The 21,387-nt window shown below is 44.0% G+C and overlaps 1 protein-coding gene across 1 annotated transcript in view; it reads left to right on the top strand.

The window, feature by feature from the left end:
* The first annotated feature begins 10,359 nt into the window (after nucleotides 1-10,359).
* RAB26 (RAB26, member RAS oncogene family) overlaps nucleotides 10,360-21,387 on the top strand; it is a 509,349-nt gene continuing 498,321 nt past the window's right edge. The window contains exon 1 of the mRNA XM_082261275.1: nucleotides 10,360-11,667. Coding sequence (XP_082117401.1) covers nucleotides 11,494-11,667 — 174 coding nt within the window. The 5' untranslated portion in view covers nucleotides 10,360-11,493. The remainder of the gene's footprint in view (nucleotides 11,668-21,387) is intronic.

Raw genomic sequence — 21,387 nt, 5'->3', positions numbered from 1 at the left:
ACAACACAATAAATGTACCAGGAGCCTCTCATGGGCAGTACCACCTCAACAGCATCATGGGCCCCTGGGAAAAGTAGTGCACTTAGGCCCCTGTCAGGGGAATTGTGACCCATGGTGTGAATAGCGTGCCTTGGCACACAGTGGGTGTGGCTAAATTATGCCACATATTGGACGTAGTTTTTTAGTCTGATAAGAAATTAGTATTTATTTATTTTTTAATTTAATTCTTAAAATGAGATTTTTCAGATGAATGAACAGGAGACAGAAGCTCCCAACCATTCATAAACTGAAGCATATTAAACACAGTTCACGATGCTTCACTTATGAATGAATACAGTGAGTGACCAGTACCGATCACTCACTGTGTTCACTTCCCTGCTCTCCATCCTAAAGATCCCCCTGTGTTCCCGCAGCTGCTGTCAGTGAGAAATGAGAGAAGGGAAGTAGGCAGCGCTGCGGGGGTGGGGGGGGGGGTGCACATATCTTGGGAGTTCCAGACATTGAGAGAAATATGGATCAATGTAGCAGGTGTGAGAAATAACTGGAATTGATCTTTTGTGTCTCTTCCTGCAGCAGTTGGAGCAGAAGATGTCGGCTTTCAGCTGCTGCAGTGAGAGCCACAAAAATATGGGTTTCAGTTATTTTCCCCACCCACTGCATGGATTACACACATGATCCCCCCTGTTGGGGGGAGCCGGAGGGGCCCCCCATGCACTTGGGGCTGTGCCCAGGGGTACCCATGTGAAAATATGGCCCTGCTCATGGGGCTACCTACTGGCCCTGGACCCTTGGCAGTGCCAGAGTGCCCAAATGGTCAGTCCGCCCCTGGTTAGTTCATCTTTACTAAAAAGATGCCTATGCAGGGAAGGGGCATCTGTATGTAGGCAGGTGCAGTTAGCTAGTCTGCCACTAGGTGGCTTTGTACCAGAATATTGTCTTGTTACAGCAGACAGTGTCATCAGCTGCTAGGCCCCTTTTACTTTGAGTTCTCTTGCGGTGATAACATGGGTGGGTCAGTGACCAGTTATAAGGTTGGGAGGAGCCCTTTTGCACTTGGGGCATGGGAGTCAAACACCCTACACCAGCACAGATATAACCAGCACATAGAGGCCCTGCACAGTGCTGGAGGCCAGGAAGGAGTAGAACTGCACCCAGGGAAGGAGTAGAACTGCACCCAGGAGAGCTGGCTGTAGACTTTCTGATCCTCATGGAGGTGGGGGCTAGGGTGGATTGCAAAAGGCCTGTTAGGCCAGGCCAATTCCCTGAGTGAGGCTATAATCCTGGATGGTCCTGGGAGAGGTGTGCCTAAGGAGGAGGTGTCTACAGAAAGCGCAGTCCTGTACTGTAAGTACTAATGACCCTGGGTGGAAGAAGAAACTGTTAGAGGGAGATGGCTGCTTAAAGTGTTGCATATGCTTTCACATGTGACTGCTGTAGACCATCCACTAAATGTGATTGATTATGCATTATTAGTGACTCCGGAATGTATGCCAATGTAATGTGAGTGTTATGCCATTCCCTGAATTCCATCAGTAAAGTGCAGAAATACTTCTAATTTGTGCAGACTTTCCCTCCTTGGGCTATAAAAGTCAATGATCGAAAAAGTTGTGAGGAGGCCTCTGGCATGGAGTAGGGCACAATATGGTTGAGCCTTAGCAGAAGGGGCAGTGTTCTAGCAGGATTGGAGTAGCGGGGGTAGGGACTTGTGATCTTGATGCAAATTCTAGCCAACCACAAAGCCACTCTTACATATACACTTTATTGTCAAAAGTATTGGGATAGCTACCTTTACACGCACATGATCATGTCATCCCAGTCTTAGTCCATAGAGTTCAAAATTGAATTGGCCCACCCTTTGCAGCTGTAACAGCTTCAACTCTTCTGGGAAGGCTGTCCACAAGGTTTAGGAGTGTGTCTATGGGAATGTTTGACCATTCTTCCAGAAGCGCATTTGTGAGGTCAGGCACTGATTTTGGAAGAGAAGGCCTGGCTCGCAGTCTCCGATCTAATTCATCCCAAAGGTGTTCTATTGGGTTGAGATCAGGACTGAGGGCAGGCCAGTGAAGTCCCTCCACCCCAAACTCACTCATCCATGTCTTTATTGACCTTGCTTTGTACACTGGTCCAAATCATTTGATGGAGGGAGGATTATGGTGTGGGGTTGTTTTCCAGGGGTTGGGCTTGGCTCCTTAGTTCTAGTGAAGAGAACTCTTATGGCGTCAGCATACCAAGACTTTTTGAACAATTTCATGCTCCCAACTTTGTGGGAACAGTTTGGAGATGGTCCCTTCCTGTTCCAACATGCCTGCGTACCAGTGCACAAACCAAGGTCCATAAAGAAATGGATGAGAGAGTTTGGGGTGGAGGAACTTGACTAGCCTGCACAGAATCCTGTCCTCAACCTCATAGAACCCCTTTGAGATGAATTAGAGTGAAGGCTGTGAGCCAGGCCTTCTTGTCCAACATCAGTGCCTGACCTCACAAATGTGCTTCTAGAAGAATGGTCAAACATTCCCATAGACACACTCCTAAACCTTGCAGACAGCCTTCCCAGAGGAGATGAAGCTGTGGTATAGCTTCAAAGTGTGGGCCAACTGAATATTGAACCCTACAGACTAAGACTGGGATGCCATTAAACGGAACTCCACTTTTGTTGAGAAAAAAACATTCCCCTCTGGGTGATCTTTGTACATTGCAAGAATTATAACAACCTTTGTTGCAGATTCCTACCTTTTTTTATTCTGTAGAAATCACTGTTTGTTCCTCAGTGCCTCTGTGTGGAATGGGTCTAATGGGAGTGGTTTCATAATTATCAATCAGCTGTGCAGCTGCAGAGCACTAATGAGGAAATCTGCTGGGTCTGCACCCCTTTAGATGTACTCCTATTGGGAGTATCTCACCAAAAATTACATTTTTGTTGCAGGGGATGCCTAAAATCTGACTTGTATGGTAGGCAGACTTCTGGGAAAATCAGTGAGCCAATAAAACAAGCAGGAAATTATGTTTCTGGGGCGTGGTCAGTATACATTCTGTGCACCTCCAGGTAGCCATATTGCATTGCTTTTTCAGAAAATTACAGAGGATGCAGTTTCAATTACAATATGACTTGTGTCGCAATTGTATATGCTATATTATTTTTTCTTTATTTGCTATGTTTTTCCCACGAAAGTGGAGTTACTCTTTAAAGTTTATGTGCATGTAAAGGTAGGTGTCCCAATACTTTTGACAATATAGTGTAGATTTAGGCTGAGTTCACACTGGATTGAGGAGCAGCTCGCAGCAGGAGGTCCGGTGCATTCCATTCACCATTTCAAGTCCAAATTCGGCCTGAATTTTTGGCTAAAATCTGACCTGAAACAGACCAAAAGACGCACACGAATTCCCTGCAAACCGCTCCGCAGCTGTCCCGGAAATGTGTGAACCATTGAGAGCCAGTCAAACTCTCCTGACATGCTAATTGGATGTGGGGAAACCCGCATCCAATTTGCACCAGTGTGAACCCAGCCTTAACCACTTGCCGACCGCCGCACGACTATCTACGTCGGCGGTCAGCCCCTCACAGGCAAACTAACGTAGGGCTACGTTGCTTGCTTGTGAGGGTCTAGGGAGCGAGCGCGCGCCGCCGGAGGCGCGCTCCCGCTCCCGCGTGGTCACGGACCCCCCCGCGCGTGTGACCAGCGGACCCGATGTCCGCCGGCCACTCGGCGATCGGCGGGGGAGAGGGAGAATGTCAGGCAGCTTGTGTAAACAAGCCACCTGTCATTCTCCTCGCTGTAAAGACACTGATCACATGGATCTACTATGTAGATCCGTTGATCAGTGTCCTTACAGCTCAAGCCACAGCCAATCACAGTAGAAAGCACGCCCCTAGGGACACACACAGCCCCTTCCTCCCAAATAAAGTTAACCCTTTTCACTACCAGTGTATTTTTACAGTAACAGTGCATATATATAGCACTGATTACTGTAGAAATGTCACTGGTAACCCCAAAAGTGTCAAAAATGTCAGTCAAGGGTCCGATCTGTCCGCCGCAGTACCGCAAAAAAAATCGCAGATCGCCGACATTACGCGTTAAAAAAAAAAACAACAAAAATCTTTCCCTTTGTTAGTAAACGCGATAACTTTTGCGCAAACCAATAAAAATACGCTTTTTGCGATTTTTTTTACCAAACATAGGTAGCATAAAACAAATTGGCCGAAAATGTTAAAAAATTTTGATTTTTACATTTTTTTTGTGGGGAATTCCATATAAAAAAATGTGAAAAATATTGCTATTTTTGCAAAATTGACGCTCTTTTTTTGTTTATAGCGCGTGATCAAAAAATCGCACAGGTGATCAAATACCACCAAAAGAAAGCTCTGTTTGTGGGAAAAAAAGGACGCCAAATTCGTTTAGGTACAGCGTCGCACGACCGCGCAATTGTCCGTTAAAGTCACGCAGTGCCGAATCGCAAAATACCCCCTGGTCGGAATGGGGGTAAAATCTTCTGGGGCTTAAGTGGTTAAACTGTACAGGTTTGACCAAAGTTGAATAATAACCTTGCTATAGGTATAGGCCATTTAGGTGGAAGGGGAAAAGGAAGGCGCCCCTAAGTGCAGTGTAAAACCATTTAATGACACACAATAAGAGAACACTTACAGGAAAAATCATGAAGCCCAGGCATATGGGGACATCACAGGGGTACGTTCCATAGGCTCCCTTTCCCTAAAATTTGATTGATTGGTCTGACGAAGGAGCATTACTGTGCATGCTCCAAAACACGTTACCGCCCCTGTGATGTCACCATGTTCCTGCGGTCCACGAACGAGGCATGCGTTCCACCCCGACCTCAGCTCGGGACCTTCCTCCTTCACAGTGCTCCATGCCTCTCCTTCCACCTCCCTTCTAAATTCCCTCCCTTCTAGATTGTAAGCTCTAACGAGCAGGGCCTTCTAAGTCCTCCTGTATTTAATTGTCTTGTAACTGTATTGTCTTCCCTCATATTGTAAAGCGCTGCGCAAACTGTTGGCGTTATATAAATCCTGTATAATAATAATAATAATCTCCCCATGCTGCTGGATGGCTTTTAGGGAAAGGGAGCCAATAGGGAGCCTATGGAACGTACCCCCGTAATGTCCCCATATGCCTGCTCTTCACGATATTTTGTGTAAGTGTTCTCTTAATGTGTGCCATTAAACGGCTTTACACTGCACTTAGTGCCGGTTCACACTAATACGACTTGTCAGGCGACTTGGTCAGCCTGGCAAGTCGCGCACCGTCGCGGTCCATTGAGTAGTACAGGACCGATTCTAATAGGAGCGACTCAAGTCGTTCCGACTTAGAAAAAGGGTCCTGTACTACTTCGGGGCGACCTGGAGCAACTTGCATAGACATTTATTTTATGAAGTCCGTGCAAGTCGCGCAGTACGCGACTTCACAGGTCGCCCCGAAGTCGGATCCGACATAGTTTGAACGGGGTCTTAGAGGCGCCTTCCTTTTCCCCTTCCATGTTTACGTTTGGAGCGTGCTTCTGTTCTCTGGAAGAGCAGCCCTAGGGACAGCTAAGAAACCACTCACCCACCCAGGAGGCCAACATCGAGTGTTGTAAGACAGATCGCTCCCACAGAAGCGCCCTACGGTCCCCATATTTCTGTAGGCCATTTATGTACCTAACGAAGCCTGACTGGAATCCTCTCAGAATGTTGCTAGGTGAGGCCTAGTTGCTACTCCTCACTTCCTCCATCACAGGAGTGAGCTCTAAAAAAGGCTGAGCTCAGAGCTATTGCATCAGGGGAGGTAAAGCGCATTTGAGGGGGTTTGAATTACATAAAGAGCTCACTCCTGTGATGGTGGTGAACAGTAAGGACTAGGCCTCACTTAGCAACATTCTAGCGCAACATCTTGGGAGTATTCCAGTGCGGCTTCAGGAAGTATGTAAATAGCTTATAACTATAGCAAGAATACAGGATTTACAGGGCACCTGTCATACATCAAGTGAGGCCTAGTCATTACTGCTCACCTCCTCCATCGCTGGAGTAAGATTTTTCTCTAGTTCAAACCCTATAATATGTGCTTTCTCTCCCCTGATGCAGTAGCTCTGAGCCCAGCGTTTGATATAATGGTGGATGTGAGCAGTGATTACTAGGCCTCACTTAAGTGGGGTACACACTATATGAAAATCGGGCAAACGATCGTCTAATTTTCCTCGTTGCTTCACAGCAAATCGGAACCGATGAACGCAAATTCATACGAAAATTCTCGTACGACAAAGGCTTTTTTTTTTTTTGTTGTTTATTGCTTCTGATCATGCACAGTCTTTCTTTTCTGATTTTCCTGGTACAAAAACGGTACACAGTAAACGAAAATCATTTGTTTTTTCCCGTCCGAAAAAAATTTTGGACTTTGTTCCTTAGAGAATTCTGAATTGTCTGTAGAAAGTTCTATATACACTATAGGAAAATCATACGAAAATTTGTTGGACAAAAATGTTAGCCCGTATTTCTTATAGTGTGTAACAAGCCTTTAGTCGCATCCCAGGAGTTTTCCAGTCAGGCTTCAGGAGATACATAAATGGCCTACACCTATGGCAAATGCATTATTCAACTTTAGTCAGAGCTGCACAGTTTGTTTCTATTTTACACACACCCCTTATCTGCATAGGCAGTTTTTCTTTTGTAAATCTGAACTAACCCTTTAAGTCTTTATTCACTCGTGCGTCCTGCAGGAAGATTGATCTGGGAAGTGTAAATAAACTTTATACTCCCCCGAATCGATTACTCCTTGTGTGTTTACACAAACTCCGCCGCCGGAGGCTAGCTCGCGCTGTATTCAGTCACAGCGGGAGTCGGGTCAGGGGAGGAGCAGTGGTGATCGCCGCTGCTCTTCCCCGATCGTTGGGGAATCGAGTCTGGAGATCCGACCGCTTGTGTAAACAGAGCAGGCGGATCTCCTAAGTGACTGACAGGCAGGGTCAGATTGCAGGGTTCAGCATAGCTGAACCTGCGATCTGTCCCTGTGTCACTCAGTCACCTCCCCCCACACACATTGGTAAGCACCAGGCATACATTAACCCCTCCCTCTCCAATAAAATGAACCCCTTCCCTGCCAGTGTTATTTTTACAGTAACAGTGCATATTTTTTAGCACTGATTACTGTAGTAATGTCACTGGTACCCCCAAAAGTGTCAAAAATGTCAGTCAAGGGTCCAATCTGTCCGCCGCAATGTCACAGTCCCGCAAAAAAAATCGCAGATCGCCGCCATTACTCGTTAAAAAAAAAAAAACACCAAAAATGACAGAAATCTTTCCCTTAGTTAGTAAACGCAATAACTTTTGCGCAAACCAATCAAAATACGCTTATTGTGATTTTTTTACCAAACATAGGTAGCAGAAAACAAATTGACCAAAAATTTTAAAAAATTTTGATTTTTACATTTTTTTGGGGGGGAATTTCATATAAAAAAAGTGAAAAATATTGTTATTTTTTTCAAAATTTACGCACTTTTTTGTTTATAGCGCAAAAAGTAAAAATCGCACAGGTGATCAAATACCACCAAAAGAAAGCTCTGTTTGTGGGAAAAAAAGGATGTAAATTTCATTTGGGTACGGCATCGCACGACCACGCAATTGTCAGTTAAAGTCGCACAGTGCCGAATCGCAAAAAGTGACCCAGACGTAAGACGGCAAAATCCTCCGGTGGTAAAGTGGTTAAAGTATATCTATAATCATTATATATATATATATATATATATATATATATATATATATATATTTATTTTGTAGTAGTAGTAGTAGTGGATGGAGTGGAGAGGGATCCATGCAGTGAGGAGGGGTGATCACACGCCTGTACAATAGGCTTTACTAATGGTGACGTTCATTGTTCCTGGATTGTCAGGCAGAAAACTGCCCCTGGGTACAACCTTGGCTGCTGGGCTTGATGTATGACAGGTGCCTTGTACATCCTGTATACTGATCCATCCCACATAGAACCTGAACACAATGCACTGGTCCCAGTATAAAACCAAGGCATCAATTGTGTAATATAAAGAAAATAATCATAATGATCATTTTATTAGAGTAGGAAATGACTTTTATTGCTATAGCAGAATAAACTCCATATGGATGGGGGATGGGTGTAGTAGACTGATCAGGAACCCAGTGCCTGCTGCAGGGCTTGTAAACAGAGTTAGGCTGTTATTGAATGTTGCGCTGCTGGGCTTGCTGTTGTTCTTTGTGGTTGCACACAATTAGATTGCCATGGCTGGGGATGTGAGCGGGGATTAGAGGAGGAGGTGAGCCGGGGAGGGGAGAAGGCACACGGCTGCATGTGCACGCGATGACTGGGGGAACCGAGCACCAACATCTGTCCTTCTTTATTTAAATAGGCCCGCCTGCGGGGCGCTCTGATTGGACGGACCGGATACACTTTGACAGGAATTGGGAGAGGGAGGCGGAGGTGATTGGCGGGCAGAGCTGTCAGTGTAGTCAGGCGGCTACGCCTCTTTCCAGGGCTGATTACCGGTGCCTGAGAGGTGAGCCGGGAGAGAAGCAACCGAAGGGGAGAGAACTGGGCGGGCATCCCGGGACTGGAGAGCTCCGCCGAGGACCCGCTACAGGAGGGCTAAGAGGGGGGTGCAGGGCTGAGCAGTGAGGACTGAGTATTGGGATATAGGGCTAAATATTGGGGTACAGTGCTAAAGGGAGCTGAGTATTGGGGTACAGGGCTGAGTATTGGGGTACAGGGCTGAGTATTAGGGTACAGAGCTGAGTAGAGCTGAATATTGGGGTAAAGGGCTGAGTATTGGGGTACAGGGCTGATTATTGGGGTACAAAGCTGAGTAGAGCTGAATATTGGGGTACAGGGCTGAGTATTTGGGTACAGGGATGAGTATTGGGGTACAGGGTTGAGGAGAAGCTGAGTATTGGGGTACAGGGCTGAGTATTGGGGTTCAACGCTAGGGAGTAAGAAATGAGTGTTAAGTTGCAGCAGTAGAGTCCTTATTTAGGTTCATAATTGAGGATTGAGCATTGGGGTGTAAATCTGAGGAGTAAAGCGTCATTATTGGGGTGTAAAGTGGAGGTGTGAAGAGACAATATTGGGGTATAAAGCTCAGTAGCAGAGGATCTGTATTGAGGTGCACAGGTGAGGAACAAAGGGTCAGTATTGGGGTGCAGATCTGAGGAGCGAGGGGGGTCAGTATTGGGGTGTAGATCTGAGGGGTCAGTATTGAGATGTAAAACTGACGAGTAACAAATCTATATTGGGGTTTAGATTTGAGGTGTGAGGGGTCAGTATTGAGGTGTAGATCTCAGGAGTGAGGGGTCAGTATTGAGGTTTAGATCTGAGGACTGATCGGTCAGTATTGGGGTGTAGAGCTGAGTGGTCAATATTGGGGTTTAGATCTGAGGTGAGGAGTGAGCGGTCAGTATTAGGGTGTAGAGCTGAGGGGTCAGTATTGAGGTGTAGATCTGAGGAGTGAGGGGTCAATATTGGGGTGTATATCTGAGGGGCAAGTATTGAGGTTTAGATTTGAGGCGTGAGGGGTCAGTATTGGGGTGTAGAGTTTAAGCTTGGGGGGGTCTGCATTGGGGTGTAGAGCTGATGAGTGAAAGATCTATTTTGGGGTGTAGAACTGAGGGGTCAGTATTGGGGTGTAGATCTCAGGAGTGAGGGGCGAGTATTGGGGTGCAGATCTGAGTAGTGAGGGGTCAGTATTATAAGGGGTTACTAGGTGAACGTGAAAGGATTGGAAGTGATCTGCTAAGTGAAGCTATAGTACAGACGTGGCAAATTATGGATTGCATGCTCATAACTGGGGTGCAAGTTGTGATGTAATTCAGTAGTTGGGGTTCAGGCCTGAAAAACGAAGAGTTGGTACTGGGGTGCAGAGTAAGAAGTCACTAAAGGGGTGCAGGATTTTAAGGCGAGGAACCAGTGTGGGGTGCAGAGTGGAAAATCAGTGGTAGGAGTTCAGGACATTAGGGTAAGGGGAACCAGTACTAGGGTGCAGTGTAAGTAGTCAGTACTGGGGTGCAGGATTTTAGGGTGAGGAGCTAGTACTGGGGTGCAGAGTAGAAAGTCACTTGAGGGCTGCAGGATTTTAGGGTGAGGAACCAGTAGCAGGGTGCAGAGTAGAAAGAGGGGTGCAGAATTTTAGGGCGAGGAACCAGTAGCAGGGTGCAGAGTAGAAAGAGGGGTGCAGAATTTTAGGGCGAGGAACCAGTACCAGGGTGCAGAGTAGAAAGTTAGAGGGGTGCAGGATTTTAGGGTGAGGAACCAGTACCTGGGGTGCAGAGTAGAAAGTTAGAGGGGTGCAGGATTTTGGTGTGAGGAACCAGTAGCAGGGTGCAGAGTAGAAAGAGGGGTGCAGAATTTTAGGGGCGAGGAACCAGTACCAGGGTGCAGAGTAGAAAGTTAGAGGGGTGCAGGATTTTAGAGTAAGCAGCCAGTACTGGGGTGTAGAGTAGGAAGTCAGTAGAGGGGTAGAGAATTTTAGGCTGAGGAACCAGTAGTGGGTGCAGAGTGGTGAAGGAGTGAGTTCAGTATTGGGGTGCCAGGTGTAGATTGGGGCCACAGAGGGCAGGATCAGGCAGGAACATCTCTTGGTCCAGTTTTGGAGTTCTCTTTCCATGTGAGTGTGCATGTGATGTATAGAGAACTGCGCTAGTTAAAGGGTAAACTGAGGAGAGAATAAACACAGCAAGGCAGTGCTGAACAGAAAGAAGGAAGGGACAACGCGGAGCAGCTGAGTAACCCGGAGCAGAGTGCAGGAGAGAAGAGATTCCGCAGAGAACAGGTTGCACAGACCCACAGCGATCACATACACACAATACACCGGGCTGACATACCAGTTAGAAGCCAAGTTGAAGGTGGAAATACCAGCGAGGGGGACACAGACGACCCATGTTAGAGTAGATCAGAGGGATTCAGAGCGTTCCAACCACACAGCAAAGAGAAGGAAGGTGTAGGAAAAGCTGGAAGGTTTATAAGGTAAACAATAACAGGCAGAGAAACAGAAGAAACCGCGTGTACAGAAAGACTGAGCAAGCTTTCCTTCAGCACGGAAAGGACACTCGGGAAGAAAGAACATCTGATTCCACGCCAAGAGGGGATTTGCAATTGTGACAGTCATTAACAGAAAGCACAGTCATTTCTGGGACACCTTATTGTTTATGGAGTGCGTTGGGAGCTACGTGGTCACTTCAGCATCAGACTAGTTCCCAGAGCTCCATTGGGGTTGTGCAGCATTGGATCTTGAGGATCTTCGAGGTTTCAGCACCTCATCCAGTCCAGACATTTGCAACTGGGGCTAGATTGGAGTTCAAGCTAACCAGTTCTTGAGAGCACGACAGGGGCTTGACGGAGAAGAGAGATGCTTCATTAATCCTCTGAAACCCCACTTTCCCTCCAGATACCTCTGGTGATCGGCTATACTTTTTTTCTTGGTGGGTCTTTCCTGTAATTAGGCACTCTGGCTTGTACCCTGTTGGCAGCGACACCTATACGCCAGAGGATGTCGAGGAAGAAGAGTCAGAAAAGTAAAGGTAGCAGCTCCCCTGCTTCGTGTAGTGTCCCAGCCACCAAAGAGAATGGCAAGGTGGGCCCCGAATGCCACAGTAATGGCATGGTGATATCGGGGCGCCCATCCCTCAGCAACAGCGGGGAGTTTTACGACGTTGCATTTAAGGTGAGACTTTCGTTTGTTATTCCATGTGCACTTCATGTGTCAGTTATGGCATCGTCCTCATGAAATTATGAAAGAGTCATATACATCAGTAATCCATAATGACCTTTCATTTGCCTGACTTATATACCAGTGTCTCTCAATTTTATATATATATATATATATATATATATATATATATATATATATTTTTTTTTTAATTATTTTATTTCTTTTTTTTAAACGACCCCCTTTTCCAAAGGACAGTCCACCCCAATGAAATAAAAAAATGTATGCAGATCCTAAGCTTCGGTTGATGGTCAATATCAGTATCTTGCCAGGCATGCCCCTTACCCTGAAAGTGATAGTACTTGGGCATGGACACTTAAATGCTGGGCACTGCATGATGGTAGTGGGAAAGGTAAAGTCATGCACCAGAGCAGGGGTCCTCAAACTTTCTAAAACAAAGGACTTGTTTACTGCCCCTCAGATTTAAGGGGGGTAGAATGTGGCTATTGGAAGAAGAAAATGTCTCAATGCCATTGGAGTAAACATTGCCCAGGCTTGCTGGCCACTAGGATTAAAAATGACCTAGTGCCTGTAGTCAGTAGGGCGGGGGGGGGGGGGATTATGCCTGATCATTATTATCATTGAAGGTATTAGTGCAGCATTGCTGCTATCAGTGGAAGGAACTGTGCATGATCAGATGTCAGCTGGAGGAATAGTGCCCCATCATTGGTGTCAGTGATGGGAATAGTGCCTCATTTATGGTGTCAGCGGGAGGAATAGTACCCCATACTTGGTGTAAATTGAAAGAATCATATCCTATCGATAGTGTCAGTGGGAGTAATAGGGTGCCCCATCATTGCAATCAGTTAGAAGAGTAGTGTACCCTACAGATATCAGTGGAAGGAAATCTGCCCTATCGTTGTCAGTGGGAGAAATAGTGCCCAAATGTTGCTGTCAGTGGGAGTTGGAGTTGGTGTTAGTTGCAGGAATAGTGTCCCACCTCTGGTACCTGTGGGGGGAATAGTGCCTCGGTATTGGTATTAGTGGGGGGAACAGTGCTCCATAATTAGTGTCAGCGGGTGGTATAGTGCCTCAAAGCTGGTGTGGGTGGGAGGAATAGTGCCCCAATGTTTGTGTCAGTGGGAAGAATAGTGCCCTATCGTTGGCATCCATGGGAGGAATAGTAAAAGGAATAGGGGTGATGGCGCTGCCTATATAATTTAGATATAAAAAAAAGTGCTACAAAGTGCCTTAAACTAAAAGCAATAATGTGTAATATTCAGACAATAATATATTCCATAAAAACTTCAATTAAGTGCAAGTGCAAGGTGTAAAAGTGCCTGCAGAAAGATTAGAAAGTGACTGGTGCAATGATGTATAAGCAATAAATAATATTTAACATGCAATCTTATTGTGCTAAAATATATAATACTATATGAAGTGAGCTATTCCACTAATACCACGTGTTGGTATGGGGAATAGAAAAGTGCCAACAGAGCAACAATAGAAAAAAAGTTATTAAAAAAGTACAGCTTGCAATGTCCAATAAGAAAGATCCAGTAGAAAAGTCTATTTCATGTGCGGTGACTTCAAGAGCAATAAAAGTGACAACACTCGGAACAAACCGACACTCAGGTGGAAAGGTGACCCCGTGGTGGGTGGTAAGGTGCTGGGATTCCTTTGATAAAATTGCACACTTACCAGAGACACCCACCCCACACAGGGGTATAAAGCGGGTGTATTTATGGGTCTGGCAACCTAGCGGTATCCTCCTATCCCTGGGTGGAGGGCGTGTGCCGAGGATCAGACTGGTCCTGGTATGGATGTGCCCTAGGATGGTCCCCTGTGTGCCTTCCTGCCTAGGTATATTCCGAGCGATCCACTCAGCTCCACTCCCGATATTTAAACCAGAAAATAAATGGTGGACATAGTGTAATTCCGCGATATGCTTTTATTGAGCAGAAATTTGAAAAGGTACTCACATAAAACAGGAAAAAAACGAGCGTGACTGTATTGTCCGAGCGCTTGCGATCCAAGCCTCGTTCCCATATAGGTTTACCGGAAATGACTTGACACGCTGTACGCGTTTCGTAGCTTGTACGTCATCAGCAGCGTCAAGTCACGTCCGGCAAGCTTCCCTTAAATATGTATGCGGTAACCAGGCAACCATGGTAGAGCCTCCTGATTCGTTGTGCAGTCCGGGCGGACCACGCAAACATGGCGCCTGCTAGAATGAAAAAAACTATGTATAAAGCAGAGATGGCTCCGTCCTAATATATTAAAAAACTCTTAGCGAGGCGATATATATAAAAAGTCAGTGTGAAAGGGTTCCTGGTCATGCATATACATATTTCCGGAAAGGTAATATACATTCGGTATTCGAATACATAAGAAAGTTTATATAAAAACATCAATACATGTCGATAAAAGTAACTATTGATAAAATATGAAATATAAAGAAATAAGAATTAAGATGAATGTAAAGAATATAAAGAATGTGAAATATTAAAAAAAGGGGGGGGGGGGAAGTGTAGAAGACGGGTATATGTATTTTTAAACTATGTTTACGATGGGGAAATTAATTGGGAGACATCTAGTGGACATGGGCAGAACTACACAAAATAGTGTCAATAAATAAATATATTAAATTCACATGATTTTAAAAATATATTAAATATTTTAAAAGGAATATTAAAATGTATTAAAATGTTTAACTAAGAGGGGGATAGGAACTGCATGGGGGTAAAAGTGTTGCAAATATATAGTGTTAAATCTAATAAATGTAATAATCGTATGTGTAATTTATTTCCATATGGCACGCATAATTTAAATGAAGTTACACTAGGACGTCTCACATGTATGTGTCATATTCCAATATGTCACAAATGTTAACTAGATCTAAAAAGTATTAAATAATCCCAAGTTGCACAGATAAAAATGAATACTAAAAATTAGAAATAAAACAATTTAAATCGATATCTAAGTTTAGGCCTTTAGGCTGTAGTGTATGTAATCTATAGATCCATAAAGTTTCATTTTTGGAGATCTTTCTTGTTGTGTTGTCTCCTCGCCAGTGTGCGGATACACAATCGATGCCACAGAAAGTGAGGCCTCTAGGGTCCTTATTATGCTTCTCCGCAAAATGCCTAGACAGGCTGTGCTTAGGAAAACCTAGACGAATATTTTTAATATGCTCTCTAATTCTGACACATAACGGTCTGGTGGTCCTACCTACATATTGTAAACGGCAAGGACATTCCACCAAATATGTAACATGGTCTGTCTGGCAAGTAATAAGTTTATTAATATTAAAATTTTCCCCTGTTGTTCTCGATTTAAATTGTAATATTTTCCTCGGTTGTTTTGGGTTAGTCTTGCAGGCCAAGCATCTTTTGCACCTAATGAACCCCTTAAGGTCTTTGAACATCTTCACTGGTTTAGGTGGATCCACCACGTTGTGCACCAATTGATTTCGTAGTGAAGGTGCCTTTCTGTATATAAACGCAGGTTTATTGGGTAGCAATTTGGAAAGGGTCCTGTCGGATTTAAGTATAGGCCAGTATCTCTTGATGATGCGTTCAGTCTCTCTGAAATTTTTATGGAATCCTGTAATGAAGGCCATTTCTCCTCTCTTGTTTGTACGATTCTTTTTGTTTAGCAAATCGTCCCTATTCATTTTGGATATTATTTCTCTAGTTTTGTATAATTTCTCTTTGTCGTATCCTTTTTCTACAAATCTATTCAATAGGATTTCTGATTGTGTTAAAAAATCTTCGTGTTTATCACAATTCCGTCTCATTCTTATGAACTGGCCTTTAGGTATATTCCCTTTCCAATTGGGATGATGGCAACTATTGATAGGTATATATCCGTTTCTGTCTGTGCTCTTAAAAAAAGTTCTACTTTTTAAAACATGTTCCTCCTTAAAAATTTGCAAATCTAGAAAGTTGATCGATTCTTGGTTCCAGTTGCCGGTGAACTTTATTCCAAAAGGATTATTATTAAGTATTGCAAAAAATTCTTTTAAAGTGTCTTCAGTGCCATTCCAAATAATTACAATATCATCTATGTAGCGTTTGTAAAAAACCAGCTCTGGAATATGTCGCCCATAGACACACGTTTCCTCTAGTAAGTCCATGAGTAAATTAGCAACACTCGGTGCATATTTGGCTCCCATAGCCACACCTTTTGTTTGCAGATAGTATTCTTTATTATGCCAAAAGAAATTGTGTGACATTGCCAATTCTAATCCCTCAATAATGTATTCTATCTGTGTTTGTTTTAATTTACTATGTTGATATAATGCCTTTTTTACTGCCCGTAGGCCATCTGATTGGGTGATGCTTGTATATAGCGAATTCGCATCTATAGTGGCTAAAAAGCACTGGTCTGTGATGGGAATGGATTTTAAATCCTTAATAAGTTCGGAGCTATCTTTAAGATAGGATCTACCTTTTTTGACTATTGGTTGTAGATAAGTGTCTATGTATTCACCCAGTCTTGAGAACAGTGAATCTATGCCACTTACTATAGGTCTACCGGGTGGCTTCTGTGCGTTTTTGTGGATCTTAGGTAAATAATATACCACTGGTATCTTATTCGATTCAGATATTAGATATTCTCCTTCTTTTTTATTGAGTATTCCTAGTTCCTTCCCCTTCTTCACGTAGTCTTTAAGTTTCTTTTTGTATGTTTTGGTAGGGTTGCTTTTAAGCTTTTTATATGTGTCAGGTATACTAAGAAGGTGGCTCATTTCGGCTTCATAATCAGATTTGTTCAAAATGACCAGGCCACCTCCCTTGTCTGCGGGCCTGATGACTATGTTTTTCTTTTTCTCTAATTTCTTTATGGTGTGTTGGATGTAGTTGTATTTTCTTGGATTGGTTTTTATCTTACGTAGATCCGCCTCTACCATTTGTTTGAACGCACTGATGCATTCTGCTCCCGGTACTTTAGGGTTAAAGAGGGATTTGTTCCGTAACCCTGAATGCTCAAATTTAGAATTGACTGGTGTTTGCGTGGAACCTTTCAGACTAAAGTGCTTCTTTATTTTGAGTTTTCTTAAAAACTTGTGCAAATCTATAAAAACTTCAAATGGATCCACTTCTTTGTTTGGGGCATATTTAAGACCAAGATCTAAGATAAAAAGTTCATCTGAGGTAAAAACAACATCAGTCAGATTAAAAATGCCCTGTCCTAAAATTCGCGTCTTCTTTTTCTTCTGGCCTCCTCTCTTCCCTCGTGTACGTCTTCGTTTTCCCAGTATTGGTTCTGGTATTGTGGTCTCAAATATCCTGTTTGTTGTTGACCTCTCCATGTCCCTTGGTATCCTCCTTCTCCTCTGGGTGGGACCGGTCTTCGATTCCTGGGGTGGAAAGTGTTCCAGTTGTTGAACCTTTGGGGGCCTCCCCAGCCTTGCCTTCCTTGTGGTCTTGGCCATCTTTGAGTTTGTTGGAAGCCATATGGTGGGGGTCTTGGGCGGGGACCCCCCCGAAAAAAACTTCTAGGTTCTTGATATTGCGTTCTGCCTTCCCTATTGGGTGTGAAGGATTCTCTTCTTTCCAAAGGGGAATATCTATTGTATGTAGGAATCTGGAATCTTGAGTTTGGTGTATTAAGAATAGAAGGTCTAGACCTGGGCCCTTGAGAGGGAGAGGATCTAGTATCTGGTCTTCTTAAATTCCTGGGTAGATCAAATCTATTCTGGGGTGGGGTGGATTCCAATTCTCTATGTTCTCTGTTAGGTCTGAAAGAGACAACTTGAGGTGTAACAGAAACAGGTGTTTCTGGTTCCTCCTCAAATTCTCCATCATCTATTGATGACTCCATTGATGATGGGATAATGGGTGTGGCGGGAATTTCCATTTCTTCCACCTCTCTTGATTGCCATTTATATACTTTATGTTTTTTGTAATCGTTAACGTCTCTACTAAATTTTTTCTGTTTCTTTAACTGCAATGCTGTATCATACTTATTGATGTAGGAATGTAATTCTTTCTCCTTATTCTTATATTCGTTAAGCTCTGCGTATGGTGTTAGTGCGGTTTTTAAATTGGTGATATTCGTTTCTATATTCCGTAATTTCACTTGTCTCCTTTTAATAATAAGTGTCAGAAGTTCTGTCTCGCACCTATTAAAAAAGACATACCACTCATCTGCCAATAAGGCATCATCTAACCCATCATTGGGATTCACATCCCATCTCAGTCTTCTAGGGGTGATTTTTTCTTTAATATACATTCTAAGGATGGATATGTCCCACCATACTCTGAGCTGTTTTTCTAATGCATGTTTAAGTTGTTTAAATAAACCTTCCATGTCATGTCTATTGGCAACTGTTTCTTGATTAAAGATATCTTCTATGTTAATCTCTCTGTTAGTGACATATCCAAATAGATCCATTGCTGCAGAGTTAGTCATACCCCAAAGAGGTAGCTTGCCGGACGTGACTTGACGCTGCTGATGACGTACAAGCTACGAAACGCGTACAGCGTGTCAAGTCATTTCCGGTAAACCTATATGGGAACGAGGCTTGGATCGCAAGCGCTCGGACAATACAGTCACGCTCGTTTTTTTCCTGTTTTATGTGAGTACCTTTTCAAATTTCTGCTCAATAAAAGCATATCGCGGAATTACACTATGTCCACCATTTATTTTCTGGTTTAAATATCGGGAGTGGAGCTGAGTGGATCGCTCGGAATATACCTAGGCAGGAAGGCACACAGGGGACCATCCTAGGGCACATCCATACCAGGACCAGTCTGATCCTCGGCACACGCCCTCCACCCAGGGATAGGAGGATACCGCTAGGTTGCCAGACCCATAAATACACCCGCTTTATACCCCTGTGTGGGGTGGGTGTCTCTGGTAAGTGTGCAATTTTATCAAAGGAATCCCAGCACCTTACCACCCACCACGGGGTCACCTTTCCACCTGAGTGTCGGTTTGTTCCGAGTGTTGTCACTTTTATTGCTCTTGAAGTCACCGCACATGAAATAGACTTTTCTACTGGATCTTTCTTATTGGACATTGCAAGCTGTACTTTTTTAATAACTTTTTTTCTATTGTTGCTCTGTTGGCACTTTTCTATTCCCCATACCAACACGTGGTATTAGTGGAATAGCTCACTTCATATAGTATTATATATTTTAGCACAATAAGATTGCATGTTAAATATTATTTATTGCTTATACATCATTGCACCAGTCACTTTCTAATCTTTCTGCAGGCACTTTTACACCTTGCACTTGCACTTAATTGAAGTTTTTATGGAATATATTATTGTCTGAATATTACACATTATTGCTTTTAGTTTAAGGCACTTTGTAGCACTTTTTTTTATATCTAAATTATATAGGCAGCGCCATCACCCCTATTCCTTTTATATCCAGTGCATAGTCTCCGGACTATCATCCAGGGAGGCTGCAGCCTATTTTTAGATATATCTATATATATATTTATATATTTTTTATATTTCATACATTCACATTTTTTATTTATTTATTTATACACACATTTTTTCACTTAATTATTTATCCACTTAATCCATAGCGCGGAAGTTCTTATTTTTCTTATATGGGAGGAATAGTGCCCCAATGTTTGTGTCAGTGGGAGGAATAGTGCCCCAATGCTTGTGTCAGTGGGAGGAATAGTGCCCCTTTGTCTGTGTCAGTGGAAAGAATAGTACCCTATCGTTAGTATCCGTGTGAGGAATAGTGCCCCAATGTTGATGTCAGTGGGAGGAATAGTGCCCTAATGTTGATGTCAGTGGGAGGAATTGTGACCCAATGTTGATGTCAGGGGGAGGAACAGTGCCCCATCGTTGGTATCTGTGGGAGGAATAGTTCCCCATTGTTAGTGTCTGTGGGATGAGTAGTGCCCCATCAATGGTATTGATGGGAAGAATAGTGCCCCATCATTGGTATTGGTGGGAGGAATAGTGCCCAATCATTGGTATTGGTGGGAGGAATAGTGCCATATCCTTGGTATCAGTGGTAATAATAATGCTCCTTCATTGGTGTCAGTGGGAGAAATAGTGCCCCATTGTTGGTATCGGTGGGAGGAATAGTGCCCCATTGTTGGTTGGTATCAGTGGGAGGAATAGTGCCCCATTGTTGGTATCGGTGGGAGGAATAGTGCCCTATCGTTAGTATCCGTGTGAGGAATAGTGCCCCAATGTTGATGTCAGTGGGAGGAATAGTGCCCTAATGTTGATGTCAGTGGGAGGAATTGTGACCCAATGTTGATGTCAGGGGGAGGAACAGTGCCCCATCGTTGGTATCTGTGGGAGGAATAGTTCCCCATTGTTAGTGTCTGTGGGATGAATAGTGCCCCATCGATGGTATCGATGGGAAGAATAGTGCCCAATCATTGGTATTGGTGGGAGGAATAGTGCCATATCCTTGGTATCAGTGGTAATAATAATGCTCCTTCATTGGTGTCAGTGGGAGAAATAGTGCCCCATTGTTGGTATCGGTGGGAGAAATAGTGCCCCATTTTTGGTATCGGTGGGAGAAATAGTGCCCCATTGTTGGTTGGTATCAGTGGGAGGAATAGTGCCCCATTGTTGGTATCGGTGGGAGGAATAGTGCTCCGTCGTTGGGTATCAGTGAGAGAAATAGTGCTCCACATTTGCTGCCAATTGAAGGAATAGTGTCCCATTGTTGGTGACAATTTGAAAATAGTAGCTCGTCAAGGGCCACATAAATGCAAGCAAAGGACCTCATCCATGGGCTGCAGTTGGGGGGAAGGGTATCTACCATAACCTGGAGGGTTGGAGGGTTACTTACAGCGAAACTCAAAGGGTTTACAGCTCTTGTCAAACTTCCACAAATGCTATATTTTGATTTTCCTCGCTCCTACAGTGTGGAAAGCTGACCTGGCCTAAAAACTTTAGGAATTGGATTGGCAGCCAGAGTCTGAACCCATTCTCTTGGGCCTAAGTGCTGTAAGGATATACAGTTCAAGCAGTCAGGTCTGTGTTCCAAGCAGTGCAGTTCTGGAGGTTTAACACAAGGGAAGGCATTTTCAATAATCAAAAAAAATATAATTTTGTTTGAATTTGTTTTGAAGTTGAGGGATTACTGATAATTTTGCTTCCTTCCTATAGTTACAAATATGGCTTTGTAGCATGCTGATCTGCATTTATGATGAGCTTGATGGGTTCATTCTTGGGTTTGAGCTCAAGTTTGTCCTAACCCGGAAGTTAGCCGTCGTTGCTGGGCCAATGAGCTGCAGGCAGGAAATTCCCTGCCCCATAGCTAATGTACACAAATGTGCAGGCATGCTTGTAATATTATTAACCCAATTTGGCACGTGGCCATATTAGTTCAATGTAATTTACTTAACGGAGCAGTACAGCCAAAGCTTGATTGACTGTGCTTCCCCTGTGGATCACAGGAGTGCAGTTAGTTTTGCACTCCTGTGACCCGTTTTCAGCAGACAGCGGGCTGAAGCCCAGGTCCAGGCTCAAGAAGAATTACGAACATATGTTTGGGATCTGCCCACATGCCCCTGAATCGGCACCCGACTTAGCCCTACCCCCTCCACAACCCATTTCTCCAGTGAGCGAAGGGGGGGGGGGGGGCAGAGCAGAAAGCTGCTGACTGACAGTCACCAGCTCTCTGCTCAGGGAGCTCTGAGGACCAAGCGATGGGTGGTGTTTGATCACTCAATTCACAGTGTTAGAGCTGGTGGGGGACAGATGCAGCATCCAGCTAGGTAAGTATTTTTTCT

The sequence above is a fragment of the Pelophylax lessonae genome, assembly GCF_965119305.1.
Source record: "Pelophylax lessonae genome assembly, chromosome: 6".
NCBI classification, from domain to species: Eukaryota; Metazoa; Chordata; class Amphibia; order Anura; family Ranidae; genus Pelophylax; species Pelophylax lessonae.
Note: the sequence above shows the minus strand (reverse complement) of the source record. Positions and strands in the feature narration are given on the sequence as shown.